This window comes from Sceloporus undulatus, chromosome 1, assembly GCF_019175285.1.
Source record: "Sceloporus undulatus isolate JIND9_A2432 ecotype Alabama chromosome 1, SceUnd_v1.1, whole genome shotgun sequence".
Taxonomy (NCBI): Eukaryota; Metazoa; Chordata; class Lepidosauria; order Squamata; family Phrynosomatidae; genus Sceloporus; species Sceloporus undulatus.
In genome coordinates, this window is record NC_056522.1 from 189944329 (window position 1) to 189961566 (window position 17238).

Below are 17238 nucleotides of genomic sequence, written 5' to 3' on the forward strand. Positions count from 1 at the left end.
AGCCATAGATCGGCATTCATAATAGAAAATCTAGGTATCTGCAAAAACCATGTTTTGGGGGTGGGCTGTGATGACTCACTGAAGTCAGCTAACTTGAGCTCTCCATGGCAACTGAGGAGCAAGTTTTGTGGTTTCAGGTCCCGATGAAGGATGTGATGGTCATGGATATAAGTCAAAGCTCTCAGCATTTGAAACATAAAGAGCTGGGCAAAAGAAAGAGAAACCAGACATCTGTGGTTACTGATTGAGGCAGAAAAATAAATCCAGAGAAGAGAAAGAAAAAGGAGCGATCTCGAAAGCCACTTCTAACCAATAGCACAGTTTAGAAAACATACTATTATGGGTAGCTTTGCATTAGAACATTATTTGGCAGTGATGGGAATGCCCACTCAGAGTTCAAAAAGGCATTTCAAAATCTCACATTATTTCAGAACGCAGTAGTGCTACATTCACAACCTTCTCAGAGTACAATCTATAAACATGGTGCAAAAATGAGATTTGTGTTAACAGGTTTGTAGATTATCTGTGTCATTCAACATACTGTCCTTCTCCCTTCTCTGTCATTATTGGCATTTTACCTTATAAGACTTAGAATGTTTCACCTATGGTATTGCATCCCTTAAATGCCTTGGTAACATCCTTTACTTATCTTGTAGAAGCTTAGCTTTGAGACTTTAGAATTTAAGAGACATGCTCCTTCACGCCACAGTCCTTTCTTAAGGTGTGTGTCTTGTCTCTTATCAAGGTATGGATGTATGCCTATAATTGTTCTACATCATCATTTGGAAAGGAATTCTGCAATATGTAATTTGAGAATGAAGAAGCACATGTGGATAATTAAGTTATTGGATAGTAGCATGGATACAGCATACTACTGTACACCTTTCTCTGATTTAGTGCTCACCAGATGTGATAGATTCCAATGCCCACCATCCTAGTCAACATGGCACCTGCTTTGGAAAGGATGCCCCAGTAGCTACACAACCTACTGTCCATTCTTACCATTTCCAACTGACCACAGAAAGAAGTATTTTTATTACCATCTCCTCAATCCAAAGCCAATTTCAGGCTCATTACAGACGGGCCTAAAAGTGTGTGCTAGGGTTAGAAAGGAGCGTCCTTTCCAGACGCTCCCAACCCTAGCACACGCGGAGTGCACACAAAATGGCGGCGGCTGTTCCACACAGCTGCCACCATTACGACGTCACAACCGCGTCTCCCCAAGGACACCCCTTTCCAGCCTTTTGCCGCTTCCCCTCGGCCTGGAAAGCAGCGGATCGGGGCCTTGGAGGCTGCCGGTCTCGCAGCTGAGGCCCCGATACAGCGGGGAAAGGGGCAGGTGCAGGCCACCCCAAACGGGCGGTCTGTAACCCGCCTCAGTTAAAAATAAGTGTCAGTAACAGATACATACACTGAGGCACAATCAGGCACCACAGGCTGTTGGTGTGCTTCCAAGTTCATGGGTTAATAAGATCATGACCACCCATTTTATTCAAGTGATAAGATGCAATGCTTTTCTAAAATATTTATTTTAAAACAGGAAATCATTTTGACATGACTGGGTAACCCTGGGCGAGTCATATGCTCTCAGCCTCAGGTGAAGGGAATGGTGAAGCTCATCTGAACAAATCTTGCTAAGAAAACCCCATGATAGGTTTGCCTTAGGATCACCATAAGTCACTGTAAGTCAGAAACAACTTGAAGACACACAACACACACAGGTCTCAAACTAGTAGGTGAGGGAGGAAAGAAGAATGCTGAGCTGCTTTTTTATTGTTATTAAGTATAAATTGTGAGGAGGCCTGACTGTTACATGGGGGAAAGGTGATCAGGTCCCACACAGCTGCTATTTAGAAATAAACAGCCATTTTACATTAACTACACAATTAACATAATGTACAGTTGATTCCTTAAAGCCCTTGATATCTTAAGTCTATGTGGAAGCTTGAGGATTTTTCTGGTTATGCAGAAAGAGATGCTAGCATTCAACTCATTTCATGTGATCCACAATGTACTTGTGGAGGTTCTTCCTCCTTGAAAGGCAACCAGAGTTGTATAATCCTCCAGAGGCAGTTATTACACGAGATGCAAGGGAGGAAATCAGCATGGGGACAACAATGTGTACTTGGCAGGTGTACTTGGCTCTTGGGTGCAATTCCTACACTCTCCCCACTTCTTGCATCAGCATGCTGAGGAAGCTTTTCTTCATAATGTCATGTTCTCCTCTAATATGGTTTGGCATTCTGGTCACAAAAGGTAACTAATTAGAAGGTTGGAAATATGCTTGTTTTAATCTCTCTCTTTTTCTCTCTTTCAAGCTCAGTCCAACAGTCTATCCAGTCTCCACACCTGTCCTTGACATATGCCTATTACAGAGATAAAGAATATTTGTTTCTTCAATAACTTACCATGACATTATGAGGATGAAGTCCCCCAGGATGCTGGGACATGTATTGTGCTAGATCAGTGTGCTAAACAGGCATGGAAAAGAAAGAGAAATAGGAGTGAGACCAGGAAAACCAATCCACGAACAACCTTTTTACAAAAACTATCAAAGTATGCTTCATTCTAAGAGGTGGATCCAGAAAAATGCTAGTGGGATGGGGTTGATGGGAAATTATTTTCCTACCATCTCGCATGACAGTAACCTGAAAAGCCTCTCTTAAGCAGGGCTTTGAATTACCTCACTAATTAACTTAGTAGGCTATTAATTAGCTGAATTTTTAATAGGCATTTCCCTTAACTCATTATATTTCTCCCCAAAAAAGTTAAAAATAGGCTTTAGTGAATTAGCTCATTAGAATTCATTAGGGTAGGGAGACTTCCTTTGTCATGTTCAGGAAAACAGGAGACCAATGCCCTCAAGCAGTTAGGGCCCTTTCAAAATGCAAGCTTTTTAGACCTGACAGGCCAGGAAAAGTACATGTTGGTGGGGGTAGAAAGAAAAGAGAAATGCAGATGAACTGAAGAGATTTTAAGATGAGATCCCATGCTTTGGGACTCCCCCCCCCCTCTAATTTGATAGCTGCAAGATATGTTCGACGCCCATTATTCCTAGCCACAGATCATGTCATCATGTCTTTATAGTCCATGGGGGGGGGGAATTCTAAGTTGGAGGCAAAAGGGTAAAAAATAACACTTTTGAAAGAGTTAATAACACAACGTGTTTCCCTAAGGTTAATAATGATAACCTCAGTACCATTTTCTGTAAATTTCATTTCATGTTCCAAAGCCTAATATTTAACTGAAAAATCAAGAGGAAGCAACTTCTGTGGTCTCGAGCTGTAAGTGAAATACAATTCGCTCAAATCTTTTGTTGATAACCATGTGCAATATATGTTAGCACAGTGGTTCCCAAACTTTTTGGGCTATCACCCCCTTTCCTTTTGGGCATTAACCATAGCGCCCCCCCTCCAGCGCATATATTTTTATATTAGACCTACTGTTCTCCATGTAGTCATGCTGGTCACTTGACCATGGAATCATCTCTGACAATACTGGCTCCCTCGGCTTAGTAACGAAGGTGAGCACCACCCCCTACAGTTGGACATGACTAGACAATCTTGTCAAGGAAAAGCTTTTGCCTTTACTTTTTCTACTGCAAATTCAAAACAACTAATCTTGGTTGCTGCTCCCTTTGCACCCAGTCACTTTGGGAGCAGCCATCTAGAAGCTTCTTGCTTATGCAGCCTTGCAGCTAAGACCAGCGCTGGTGAGATGCTTCTTGGTTGCTGTTTGACTAGCTGCTCAGTCGCTGCTCCCTTTGCACCCTGTCACCTGGGAGCGCCGACTGAGCAGTTAGCTGAGCAGCAACCAAGAAGCCTCTCACCCATGCCAACCTGGCAGCAAAGACCAATGCATGCAAAAGGCCTCTTGGTTGCTACTTAGGCAGCTGCTCAATTGCTGCTCCCAGGGTGACCAGGTGCAAAAGAGAAGCTTCTCCCTAGAGAGGAGGGACTCTCAATCCTTCATCGGGGCAGAGAAAGGTGCAGCCGGTGTGTGGAGGGGATTTACAGAGGCCACATGCTCTGGACTGGAGACTGGTGTCGGCTGGAAAGGGAGGGATTTTAACTACAGGACAAAGACAAAGGACTCTTTCCAAGAATCAAGTACAGATATTCCTTCTCAAGAGACATGACTTTCCCACACACCTTCATGTGTCCACTGTCTGCCCTCACAAATTGTTTCTTCTGCTACCTCTTCTCTCAGCCTGTCTGATGAAAGAAAGCAGGAGCAGCAGTGTAACTCCAACCTGCTAGCCACGTCCCAGCAAAGCTCGCAAACCTCAGGTAGGGTCCTAAATGTTGCCACTTCTCCTCCACCACCATGTGCTCTAACTCCAGTCTGTCCCAGAATGTTGCCACTCTGAGCCACAGAGTGATGCCCTGTGCCCAAGAATCACACAAGTTTCCCAATTGCTACTATTAGTGAAAGACACCAGTATGGGAGAGAACTCACATGGGCAGGCAAAGTGCAGATGATAGCACCACACAAAATGATCAGTGAGGCTGTGTGGTGGTTTTCTGGGGACCCTGAAAAGAACCTGGTCCATGCCCTAGTGATCTCACGACTTGATTACTGTAACGTCCTCCTGGCTGGGCTTCCTCTTTCTCACCTCCGTCCTTTAATCTCTGTTCAGCATTCAGCTGCACTCATTATCACCCACCGCTCTGACCACATCTCTCCTGTGTTGGCATCCCTTCACTGGTTCCCCTTCCCTTTCCGTATTCAGTACAAGCTCCTGCTGTTGACGTTTAAAGCCCTCCATGGACTGGCCCCTCCTTACTTATCAGACCTTCTTTCTCCTCACCTTCCCACCAGGGCCCTCCGTTCTGGTAGTCAAGGTCTACTGTCTCAGCCCAGGATTTCCTCTGCCCCATCCCGGATTCGCCCCTTTTCACTTGCTGCCCCTCACTCCTGGAACCTTCTTCCCCCACGAGCAAGAGCCATCACTTCTTTAACCAGCTTCAAAACGGAGTTGAAAACCATCCTGTTCAGAGAAGCCTTCCCAGGCATTGCATAATTGTCGCTTACTATCTGATGTTCTTTTGTTGCCTGTTTATCGATCCATTTCCTGTATTGCTTTGTATTGTATATGTATTATCCTACTCGAGAGTATGTATTTTCCCTGGAAAATGATTATCCATCCATTATGAAGCCAAGCCCTCCCTCCAGTCCATCTGCCTTGGTCCAGGCCTCGGAGGTAGAGAGGAACTGCTGGACCTCTTACCCTTTCCCTCCACCACTCCCTTCTCCTTCTGTGTCATGTCTTTTTAGATTGTAAGCCCGAGGGCAGGGAACCGTCTAACTAAAAAGATTGCATGTACAGCGCTGTGTAAATTTACAGCGCTTCATAAATAAAGGTTAATAATAATAATAATAATACTCATCTCCACTATGGTCCTCAAGACCACTGGTTCCCCTGGTCTTTCCTGCACACCAATACATCGACGGAAGGCCCCTCTGCTACCCCATTTCCCCCTTCCCGCCCCCCTGCTTCTCCCTTGCTACCTCACTGCCCCCTGGATCCTTCTACCACCTCCAGGAGGGGCATACCACCTACTTTGGGAATCACTGTACAGTATTAGCATAAAATAGGGGACAGGAATTAGCCTTGCTGTGGGAAATGAGAAGTGCAAGCCATTATCTTGTTCTCTTTTTTCCTTCCCACTCTGTCCCCCGCCCCCCAAAAAAATCCATATGTGCAGCATTATAGCAGAAGGACAGATTTCAGAAGAGGAGCTAATCTAAAGGCATAAAATGGTGAAGAGGATGCTGCGAGAACAAGGCAAAGGTAGATTTGCTAGTACTTTTTTTTTTTTTGAAACAGTATGGTTAGACATTTTCATACACAGGAGTTTGTTAATTGTACGTTTAGGTATCAGCTCATGCTCCACCCCATCTAGTAAGATACTGGGATAAAGTAGTATACCACTGGGCACAGAGCCAATATTTAAAGACAATAAATGCAAATTAGAACAGGCATAAAAGAAGGATTTAACCCTTTCTTATTGCAATTATGAAGAAAATCTTTCATTTGAATCTCCAGCTTTGACTTGGGAGATAATCACCTACTGATCCCAGTGAGGGATTTCCTCGCAATATAAACTTCATTTTCAGAGGGATTTTTCCAAGGACAACAGCAGGGTTAATTTCTGCCTTCCTGCCCTTCTGCAGCCCCTTCCTGGCTGTTACTGTTTGCATCCAAGAAAACCTGTCCATTAAATGCAAAGACATTCAATGAAAGGGACAGTTTGGCCATCATCACTGTGTATTATATAGTGCAAACTAAATGTTTATGTATAATCTGGCAAATAATATTCAAAATGGTATAGCTAGCAGAGTGCTTAATAAGCACTTATTTGACTCATTATTTTCTTGTATTTGTATGCCACCATTCCTCCAAAGTTCTCAGTACTACATGGGAGGGGGCACAGTCTCCTTGCATTAGATTCAAACATGACAGCAGTTGCCCAGAACAGGTTTTCGTTGTTGTTAGTTGTCTTCGAATTGACCTCGTCTCATGGCAACCTATTCTCTACCTCTCTGCTCAGGTCCTGTAGGCTCACGTCTATGGTCTCCCTGATTGAGTCTATCCATCTGGCATGTGGTTGTTCTCTCTTTCTACTGCCTTTTACCTTCCCCAGCATCATTGTATTTTCTAATGAGTCCTGCCTTCTCAAGATATGGCCAAAATACAACAGCTTCAATTTTATCATCTTGCGTTCCAGAGAGTTCAGGCTTGATTTGTTCTAGGACCCAATTGTTTGTCTTTTTGGCTGTTCACTGTATCCTCAGCACTGTTCTCCAGCACCACATCTCAGATGAATTAACTTTCTTCCTATTTGCTTCCTTTACTGTCCAGCTCTCACATCTATACATCTGTGTATCTTTACACTATAGGATTTTGTCTTGTTTCTTCATAGCTGCCCTTCCCATTCCTAATCTTACTCTGATTTCTTGATTGCAGTCTCCATTCTGATCAATGTTTGATCCAAGGTATGGGGAATCTTTAGTTTGATTTCCTTGTTATTTTGCTTGAATTTATATAAATTCTTTGTGGTCATTATTTTTGTTTTCTTTATATTTAACATTTGGCCTGCCCTTGTACTTTCTTCTTTGACTTTCTTTCGTGTTTGTTCCAAGTCTGTGATGGTTTCCACTAGTAGTATGGTGTCATCTGCATATCTTAGATTCTCGATGTTTCTTCCTCCTATCTTCACTCCTCCTTCTTCCATGTCTAAACCTGCTCTAAGGTATGATATGCTCTAAATGTGGACTAAAACAGAACAGATGGACTTCATTAGGTCTAGTCTTGTCCTCTCTGGCAAAAAGAAAGGTAATGTTTTCTCTCTTTTGTCTGACAGCATTTCAGGCACTTAAAGAGTGCTATCATGTCCCTATTCTTTTCTTTTCTTCAGAGTAAACCTACACAATTTCTTCCTTTTTTCCTTGCAGGACTTGTATTCCATACTACTAATTATTTTTACTGTCCTGCTTTGAATCTTGTTTATAGTCTTCTTAAATAGTAGCACCCAGAAATGGACACAGTGCTGCACATAAGGAATTATGTGGACCTATTTTCAAGATTTGGAAACAATTATTCAATTAAATTAAAGCATTCTAAAAACCACATTAGCCTTTTGCCCCAGTCAAATCATATTGCTGCTGATGTTTTTAGCATTTTTTTTACCGGTCTGAAGTTCACACGTGTCACATTAGCTTCTTATTTTTCAGCAGTGCTGTCTGACAAGATTGTCAAAATGGCAAAGAGACAGAGGGAGCAGGGCTTGTTTTTGAGGAAATGAAGAAAACCTTGTCTTTTTACACCTTTGTTAGGGAATCTGTTGTTATGGTAGTTGCAAAACCTATCGGTTGCTGCCAGCTATTTGGGAAATTAAGCACATTTTTAAAATGTGGCTGTTGTTTAAGGACTTTTTCACACATGTAGAGTGTATCTCCATCCCGAAAGAAGAAGAAAGTGGGGCCAATTCGAAAATGAAAAGGTGGAAGGAGCCTTCAGCTGCCCAGGTGGAGGCAGCCTCAGTCCTCCTTTGCTGCTGCTAAAGGCAAAGATGCCCAGCTCTCCTGGGACTGGGCAGGGAGGCAGCGTGGAAGCTGAGGGCAGAGGTGCCCCTGCCGGGATGGAACTGAGCTGAGCCCCATCCTGGTGATGGACTTCCCCCACAGCACGAGCCTGGGGCCAGGCAACACCTCCCTCCAGAGGCCGGGGCTGTCCCCTGGGTCACCCTGGGTCTACTCGGCAGGGTGGGCGGTGGTGCTGATGGAGCTGACGCTGTCGGGGAAATGGGCTGGTGGTGGCAGCGGTGCTGAGGCTTGAGTCTCTAATTCCTCTGGAGAATACAGGGAGCAGAGCCACAGGGAGAGAAACTGCAGGGTCGTGGGGTTTCAAGGATCATGGGGTGTTTCTAGCAAAGGCAATCCAAGGCTGATCGAGACATGCATTCCATACCAGGCAAAATCAAATTGACTGCAATTTTGGAGTGGAACAAGATTTATAACTTTGATGTTTCTCCGAATTTACCTAACCCTGAGATGACCCACAATTGCATTTGAAATGCCTGCAGATTGTGTTTTGCATCGTGTGATATTCTTTTGCAAAATAACATGAAACACCATGATTGACCCTGGATTTACTCTGGAATGACCCTGGGATAAACTTCCAATTTCCCCATGTGAAAAAGTCCTAAGAGAGGTTAAGGGGCAATGGAGGGGAGGGGTGAGCAGCTGAATTCAAAGCATTTCTTATCTTTGCTCAGTAATGTTTTGCAAAAAAAGAAGGACAGTGTGTTTATTAGCCTATTAAATCTTTAAACCAATCAAACAACCCACCTGTCCCTAACTAACTAAACTAACCAATCGGATGCAAAGCAGCTCACCATGTATTCAAAGACTAAGGTCAGATTTTCTTTGGTCTGGATGATATCATGAAGGAGCACAATATTGGAGTGTTTCAGGCTCTTGAGGAGGGATGCTGAAGAAAAAAAATAGTAGTTAGATCGATAGTAAGGAAAGACAAAACAGTTTAACAGCCTGAATGGCAAGGCAATTTTGTTTAAAAAGTTGCCCAAAGTCACCCCGTGGGTTTCTATGGCTGAGTGAGAAATTGAAGCCTGATCTCCAGAGTTACAGTCCAGTGCTCAAACTGCTACTTGCTCTCACATGGCATTATGGGCACATTAAACTGAATACATGGATGTTGGGTAGAATGGCAGCATATGTAATGTCAATCCCTGCCCTGCCATACATTTCAACGTATGATGAGAACAGTGCTGCCATGTGGGCTGAGGACACTTCTTAACTGTATATATGTTAAGTAAGTTATATAGGTTGGAAGAAAGGAAAAGGCACTGCGTGTATCCGGCTGTCATTTTCTTTACATTTATTTGATAGCATATAATCCCAAAAATGCAAGTAGATTCAGGAATTGACCCATGGGAAATATAAATTCTGTATCCACTCTCAATTTCTTACCTTCTCTTATGGTTGTAAAAGGGACTCCTTCTTCAGTCTTCAAGCTGATGACTTTCATAGCCACTAGTTGTCCATATATTCTAATGAGACACAGTATAACTAATATATCTCCATGCATAAGCATAACATCATAGTTGGAGCTACAAACAGTACATATATATTAAAAGATCACTTAAAGAAAGGCTGCTTTTTAAATCCTCCCATTCTCAGAACTGTTCATTTATGCTTACTCTGTACTTCTTGATAATTATGTTTGTGCTTTTTTGTTCTCATAACAGCAAAACCTCAGGTTTGTAAAGGATGTGCTTTACCTCAGTTTAACTATGTCCTTTAGCTTTGACATACAATAACAATGTTCCTCTCCAAAGGGTCAGGTGCATTTGCCCTATGGACCTTTGATCTTGTTGACCATCTGTCATGTCAATTTCCACAGTTTGCCTGGTTGTAGCCTGTCCCTATTTTGACTGTCAGAAACATTTTCACCCTCATACCCAAGAAATAATCCAAAATTGGACACTCCTCAGCTTCTGTTGACTTTACCTAAATCCAACTTAAAAGCTGTTCTGTCACCTCTTTGGCATTAAGCACAGAAGCTGTATCTCAAAAGATCTCTCCAGAGGATCAAAAATTCTTGGCTTCTGGTTGAACACAGGAAGGTTGTGCCCACAGAGCTGTGAAACCTATGTTAAAAGACCTGAAAAATGCATTTAGATTGTTTGCAGGGCCTGCTGTCATCACACACTCCTACTGCTGTATATTGGGCATGTTCTGATTATGTGAAGAGGGCAAGAATGTGGTGCTTTTTTTCTTAAACAAGTGTACTTTGAGAGTAGGAATTTAAAGCACATACATGACAAGGGAGGAAGGTAATATCTTTCAACCTTTTACATTCCAAATGAAATTCCAAATTAACCCCAGCTTGAAGGTTTCAAAACCCAGTGCAGACAAAATCAATTTTAATATAAGAATTGTGTTTTCTTCTCTCTGCATCATGTGTGTGGTACTAGGATATCACCTGATAGTCATCTCATGGGATCCCCCCCCCAAACTTTTCAGTATGCTCTCAGATGCTATACTTTTGCCCCAAAGTGCACTACTTTAAGTTAACATTTTCATATATGCTTTCTTCAGACCTAGACGGCATTCACACTGCAGAAATAATCTAGTCTGATATCACTTTAACTGCCATGGCTCAGTGCTATGGAATTCTGGGAATTGTAGTTTGTTGTGGCAGCAGAGCTCTCTGACAATGAAGGCAAAACGTCTCACAAAACTACAATTCCCAGAATTCCATCGCACTGAGCCATGGCAGTTAAAGTGGTGTCAACCTGGATTATTTCTGCAGTGCAGATGCAGCCCTAGAAAGAAATACACCCCCATCAGGAGGCGAAAAATACACCTGATCCTGGATCACACTTAGACTGCAGCAAAATTACAGTGAGACCTTGGTCCCAGGACCCCCACCCTCACCCCTGGATACCAAACTCTGTGGATGCTGAAGTCCATTAAATACAATGGCATAGTAAGATGGTGTCCCTTTTATAAGATGGCAGAAACAAGCTTTGCTCTTAGGAATTTATATTTAAAAATATTTTCAAACCGTGGATGCTTGAATTCATGGATAAAAAATCTGTATACACATTTTGCTGAAGCTACAGAGCCAGTGCTTTTGAAAGAGGATGTTATGAAGCTTGCATGGACTAAGTTGCTGGATGCACAGAAATGTCAAGGTGGGTGGGGGGATATTTCCCATTTCCCTCCCCTTCAGTCTTTTTTTCTGGAAAAATAGGGGGGTATTATGAAATATTTTTGTTTACAATGATGAGCAATGTTTTAAACAAGCTACAAGGGGAAAACATTTATGTAATAGTATGTACAGTAGACAGTTTTCAAAATTCCTGTTCTTGGAAGATTACTACACATGCCTTTTAAACCACAATTAGATCACGACATCTCCAACCCGCAGCTGCTGCATCTCTTGCCATCATGCAAGCCTACAGGTGCAAAACAGCTGCCAGGGCAGTTGCAATAGCGGCAGCCATATAGGTTCAGTGTCTCCTCTTCTCCCTCTGTCCCCCATTCCCCTTGCTATCTCCAAGCAAGCTGATTCTCTTTTTTAAAAAACCTATTTCTTTTCGTTCTTTTTTAAAAGAAACAAATCATAGTAGCAGGACTCCAGAAATGGGAGAAAAAGTGAAAATAGAAATAAATAAAAAATAAAATAAACCCAAAAGTCATGCTGGGTATGGCATAGGGCAGAGAGTCGGGGTTAAGAAGGAGTCAGGAAGAGAGAGTGATGGCAGCAGCAGCCCAACATGCAATTGAGAGGATGTACATAATTCTGTTTTCATTGACAAATGTGACTGTGGTGAGAACCAGGCTCATGCGTTAAAGCTCTTGGTTTCCTTCTCTCAGTTCTTTTTATGGGAATGAGTGTATTATGATGGCTTGAAACTATAGAAAATGAACAGAAACAAAGCAATTTTTTTCTGTTTTACTAATACAGATGTTTTTACTGGGAATTTTTTGCTGTTCCTCAAACTAGCAAAATCAATAAGATTCTGTATAGTCCTAATATTCCTTACATTTATTTGATCTGTTGAGCGCAATAAATGATGATGATGATGACGACAATGATGATGATATTCCTTAAATTTCAGGATCACGTATTACTGTTTCTAATAAGAATTTTTTAAAGCTCAATTTTTAATTATATTCTGAATAAACTGTGTACTTATCAAACATGATAATTTTATGCCAAACCAAATTACATATAATACATTTTATACTGAAAAGTAACAAAGTTGACTTTTCAATCTGTAAATGGTGTTAATACTGCATTTTTCAATTTCTCTCCCTGTCAATCTCCACCCCCCCCCCCCCCAGAAAAACACAGGAGGGGAAATCATTTTTCTCAGGGTTTCAAAATTTCCAGAAATATTACATTTCTCTGGATACATGGTCCCTGATGCAATGGAAATGATATTCTGTTCACTTGATACTACAAAGGCATTTAGGCAACAGTCTCTACAGCAAACGCCTAAACTTAGAATCTAATTATTTTTTTTAATACAGCAATTTCTTTTATGTCGTAATCTCCTTGGATGCTCTTTCACAACAAATTTAAGGCTACTTTGTACAGTCAAGAAGTCCAGACTTTTCATCTTAGCAATCTGCTTCTTTCTAAATATCTTCTTTGAATTCCAGAATATTACTTACAATATTTTGATCTGTCATGTGATTTTAAATTAATTGTGCTTCGTTAATTTCTCGGACACTGAGTAACCATTATCAATTCACATAGTGCAAAATACTTACCTACTGATCCCTTTGTACACAGTTGAATTAGAACCCTCACTCAACTTTTCCAGATTTAAGTAGGATGAAGTATTTCCAAATGGGAGACTTTTTCTTTGCTTAGATAGGAGAAGAGGAAAAAAATGAGGAGAGAAAATGGGCTTAATGTTAAATATATTATGAATCTTTGGGCTCAAGCAGAAACCAAGTCTTATTATCTATTGATTCACAAAAAAGAGGATGGAGAAAAAGAGGAAATACCTGTCATTCAATTAAATTGGTTTTAAAAAATGATATTTTTTTAAAAGTTTTATCCTACAAACTGATGTGAAGCTGGCTTACACATATAACAAGACGCTGAATATTTACCAGTTGTTGATGTCCAAAAAGAGAGGTGTGGGACTCAGGATCGCCTGGAAGTCTATCTGCCTAACTTTAATATCACCAGCTAGGCTGTATTTATCCAGAGTGTGTTAATTTTTTGCTTTGTATATGCTTGCAAGAGCTCTCTTCATAAGGCTGAATCCAATCACCAAAACAGGATCTGGACCTGAGTCCCACTACCTCAAACAAAACCCAGATTCCAGATTATAAATGTTTAAGAAAACTATTAATAAACGCAGAATGGTTCATTGTTTTCAGCTGACAAACAACCAGTCATACAAGACTTAATTGTTCTGACCTATGTCTGTACTCATTGTTTTTCATACTGTGGAGTACAGGAGGATCTCTCATATGTAAATAAAATTAAAAAATTATGAAGGATAATTCTCCAAGCTAGACTCAACAGGATTTCTCAGCGGAAAGATCTACTTAAAAAGTTTCTGAAGGTTAGGACTTTTGAAACCTGCTGCCTTAGAAGAAAGGCAAAAATCCAAAAGTGACAAATAAATAACCACCCTTCTTAAAACAGAATGGAAATTAAAATAAGTTATTTTCCTTTTGTTGAATAAAAGTGGCTTTTCAAACTGCTACAGACAGAAGTTGGTTCAGTAACATTGTGGGGTGTTTTTAAACTCTGAAAAAATGCAGCCATCATACCACATTGTGACTGACGGCAAATAAAATTTGATACTATCTGTTATTCAAACCAACTTTCACCCTCTCCCACCAAGCCTTTAGGATAGGTCTTTTTTTTTCCAACAAGCTATACACCCAATATGGGACAGTTGATGTGAGACCAACTGGGGAATCCTTACGGACATCAAGCTTGCACTCCATGATGGAAGGAAAATGAAACATAGAATATAATGCTATTCAAATGGAGCTTTTTGTGATTCACTCACCCACGGGAATCCTACAGCGAAATCCTGCTCTTGGAAAGGATCACTGAAACGGCGTTGCTGTGTTCTTCTTGGTTTTTGTATCTGAAGTGTGTGGAACCATTGAGGCTGCAGTGACTTCACTGGCTGTGGCATTTTGTTTATAACTGTGGGCTGGAAGGGTGAAAAGGCAACCGACATCAAGACAAAGAGATATCTATTATTGTTCATGCCTTACTCCTATTTCCCTCTTGCTAGTTCTCTTACTCATTTTTAGCCCTGATTCAAGTGAGAATTACACATTATGGGGGAAACACAGTATTTCCTCATCAAACTTTTCCCCCTGTATTTCCTCATCAAACTGACATGGAGGTCATTGTAGCAAAACCAGAAGGTGCTTAAATGTTCCCTTGCCCCACATAGGTCTAAACCTCATTGCAGAAATAATCCACTATGAGACTGCTTTAACTGCCCTGGCCCAGTGCTAGGGAATCCTGGGAATTGTAGTTTATTGTGGCACCAGAGCTCTCTGAGAGAGAAGGCTAAATGTCTCCCAAAACTACAGTGCCCAAAATTTCCTAGCACTGAGCCAGGACAATTAAAGTAGTCCCAAACTGGAGTATTTCTGCAATGTGTTTTGGACCATAATCTTCCCTGAGGCATTCCCCACCTAGACACCTCCTGGGGAGGCAAAGAATGACAGAGAAGAATTTTAGCAAGCAAAAATTCATATGTCTCAGTAGGATTAAGCACCCCTTTTCATTTCTCATTTCACCCCTCTTAAGCTCCTTTACCATCCACATTTTAAATTATCTCAACAAGTGCTCTACTCTGTTCTCTTGGAGATGCTGCTGCAATTGACAATGGACAGCTCTTACAGGAAGGCACAATATATCTACGTAGAGATTAGGAAAGGGGCAATAGCCATATAAATCTGTTGCTGCAAAAAACAAACAAACAAACAAAAAACCAGCAGAGTATTAAAGAGTACTATGTTTTATTTGGCATACATGTTTGTGCACTGCAGCCCTCTTCATCAGATCCATGCAGTGAACTAAGGCTACAATTAAGGCATCTCATGCAGCAGTGTATGCCAAATAAAATATCTTCTGGTGCCACAAAAATCTTTGTTGATTCTATGTGGAGCGTGCACAGATACATACCATTATGGGCAAAGAAAGTCCATACACTAAGAAAGTGTACACCCTTCCTGTCTTTCTTAAAAACAAGCATCCCAGCTTTACTTATGACCATCTAATAAAATTTATCATCTTACTTTCTCTGCCACTAAAATTTACTTTGGCTTTTTTGGAATGATAACTCTGAGTGAGGGCCTGAACAGGCAGGCCACAATAAAGCTGCTTTGGGTCACTTTGGAGGTATGCTGTTTAAATGACACACACATGTTAAGAGGCCAGAAGCTGTGCCAAAGCTGTGCTCTGCTCCTTAGGACCAGAGCATGGCTTTGGCATGGCTTCCAGCCTCTTAGGGCTCATGCAGCATTTAAACAGCATACCTTCAAAGTGACCCGAAGCAGCTTTATTTTGGTCTGTCTGTTCGGGCCCTGAGACTCTAACCTGACCATTTCCCTGGCTTCCGCTCCACCAAATGCATCTGAGGAAGCAGACTGAAATCTACAAAAGTTCGTGCTGCCAATTTCTTTCTTGCAGTTAGTCTCTATGTTCATTTCCTATATATATTCCATGAAAAAAATGACCCTTGTCTCATTGGTACTTAAGGCCTCAGACATTTGCAGAATGCTACTTACTTGCAAAACACACTCCTCTCCTTTGGGCTGGATATTGTCTTGTTGTGATGAGACTTCTGTCTCTTCACAGCAACATTTGCATCTAGGCTTGAAAATATTTCCACACAGGATGTCTCCCATGTTTTCCTGCCCTCTAACTGCTTAGTTTTCCCCCTCTCACTTTTAATCTTTTTCTTTGCCAGAAACTAAAAAGGCATGAATGTTCATATGACTTGCATGAGGTCTTTGCTACAAATGGTCTCATGACTCAAGAAACTTCCTAACGCCTCATCTTTCAAATTCATTTTGTGCAGCTACCTTGGCTTGTAATAAACATCATTTGAACGCTGCCATACCCAGAATTGGCAAACAAAAAACTGAAGCTTGTTCTTAATAATTAAGTCATCCTGAAGCCTCATGGGTAGTCTTTTAAATTCAGCATCTCTCTTCCAACAGCCCTACTGCTATCTGCAAAAATTGTGTTGCCAAGTGTGTGTCACTGTTGGCCCTACTTATATCCATGGATTTGTTTTTTATCCACGTATTTAAGCATCCATGGCATGAAAATATTTTAGAAAATATATAAATTCCATATAGCAAGCCTTGATTTTGCCGTTTTGTTTAAGGGACACCATGTATTTAATGGGACTTGATCATCCATCCACAGATTTTGGGATCCATGGGGGTCCTGGAACCAAACCCCAGCAGACACCATTGTAGTTTGCATCACGTATACTTGACAAACCACCATTTCTGTTCCAGTTCCCTTTTGTTTCTACAGTTTTAATCCATCATCTCAACCCATTTAATATTTTATTTCTGAACTTTTTCTTCACTTTCTTTCCCTGAGCAATCTACTACTACTGATTGGGACTACTATACAGAACACCCCATAGCTCTGTCATTCATTGTTTTAATAGTTTAAAATGGCACATTATTATTATTATTATTAATATGCAAGAATCATTGTACTGTTTTGGGAGGGAGGGGACACTGGGATGTATTTTTATTGCTCTTTGACTATTATTTTATGATTGGGGGAGGGTTGGGATATATGAGATTGTTTATCATTGTGAATTGTTATTCTTATGGTATTTTATTGTTATATTTTGTTGTAATCCGACTTGATTCCCTCAGGAAAAAAGGCGGAATATAAAATTTATATATATATATATATATATATATATTATATTATATGAAAAATATATTAATTATTTTTCCCTTTTAAGTTTATATAAATATAAACTGGACATGAGATAGTTTATATCTCCCACAATAGAGTCATTGTCCATCTGACTCTTTGCCCCCTCTTCCTATAAAGACCTATTATTTTCATTATTGTCTAATATTCTCTTCACACAACGCGTTTCGCGTTAGTTTGTCCCACGCGACGTCCCGTACGCGCGGCCGCCAGCCACACAGCTCTCCCCCCCTCCC

The 17238-nt window shown here is 41.1% G+C and overlaps 1 protein-coding gene across 2 annotated transcripts in view; it reads right to left on the reverse strand.

Moving 5' to 3' along the window:
• Positions 1-16408, reverse strand: part of CDK15 (cyclin dependent kinase 15) — an 82702-nt gene extending 66294 nt beyond the window's left edge. Inside the window, exons 1-7 of one of the 2 annotated variants that reach the window (XM_042444064.1) lie at positions 15823-16408; positions 14079-14228; positions 12814-12911; positions 9496-9575; positions 8901-8995; positions 2409-2471; positions 80-203 (exon numbers count right to left, since the gene is read on the reverse strand). In XM_042444064.1, the coding sequence (XP_042299998.1) occupies positions 80-203; positions 2409-2471; positions 8901-8995; positions 9496-9575; positions 12814-12911; positions 14079-14228; positions 15823-15942 (730 nt within the window). In that variant the 5' untranslated portion in view covers positions 15943-16408. Of the gene's footprint in view, positions 1-79; positions 204-2408; positions 2472-8900; positions 8996-9495; positions 9636-12813; positions 12912-14078; positions 14229-15822 lie in introns of both variants that reach the window. The other variant, XM_042444060.1, reaches the window with a different exon arrangement.
• Between the last annotated feature and the right edge of the window lie 830 nt (positions 16409-17238).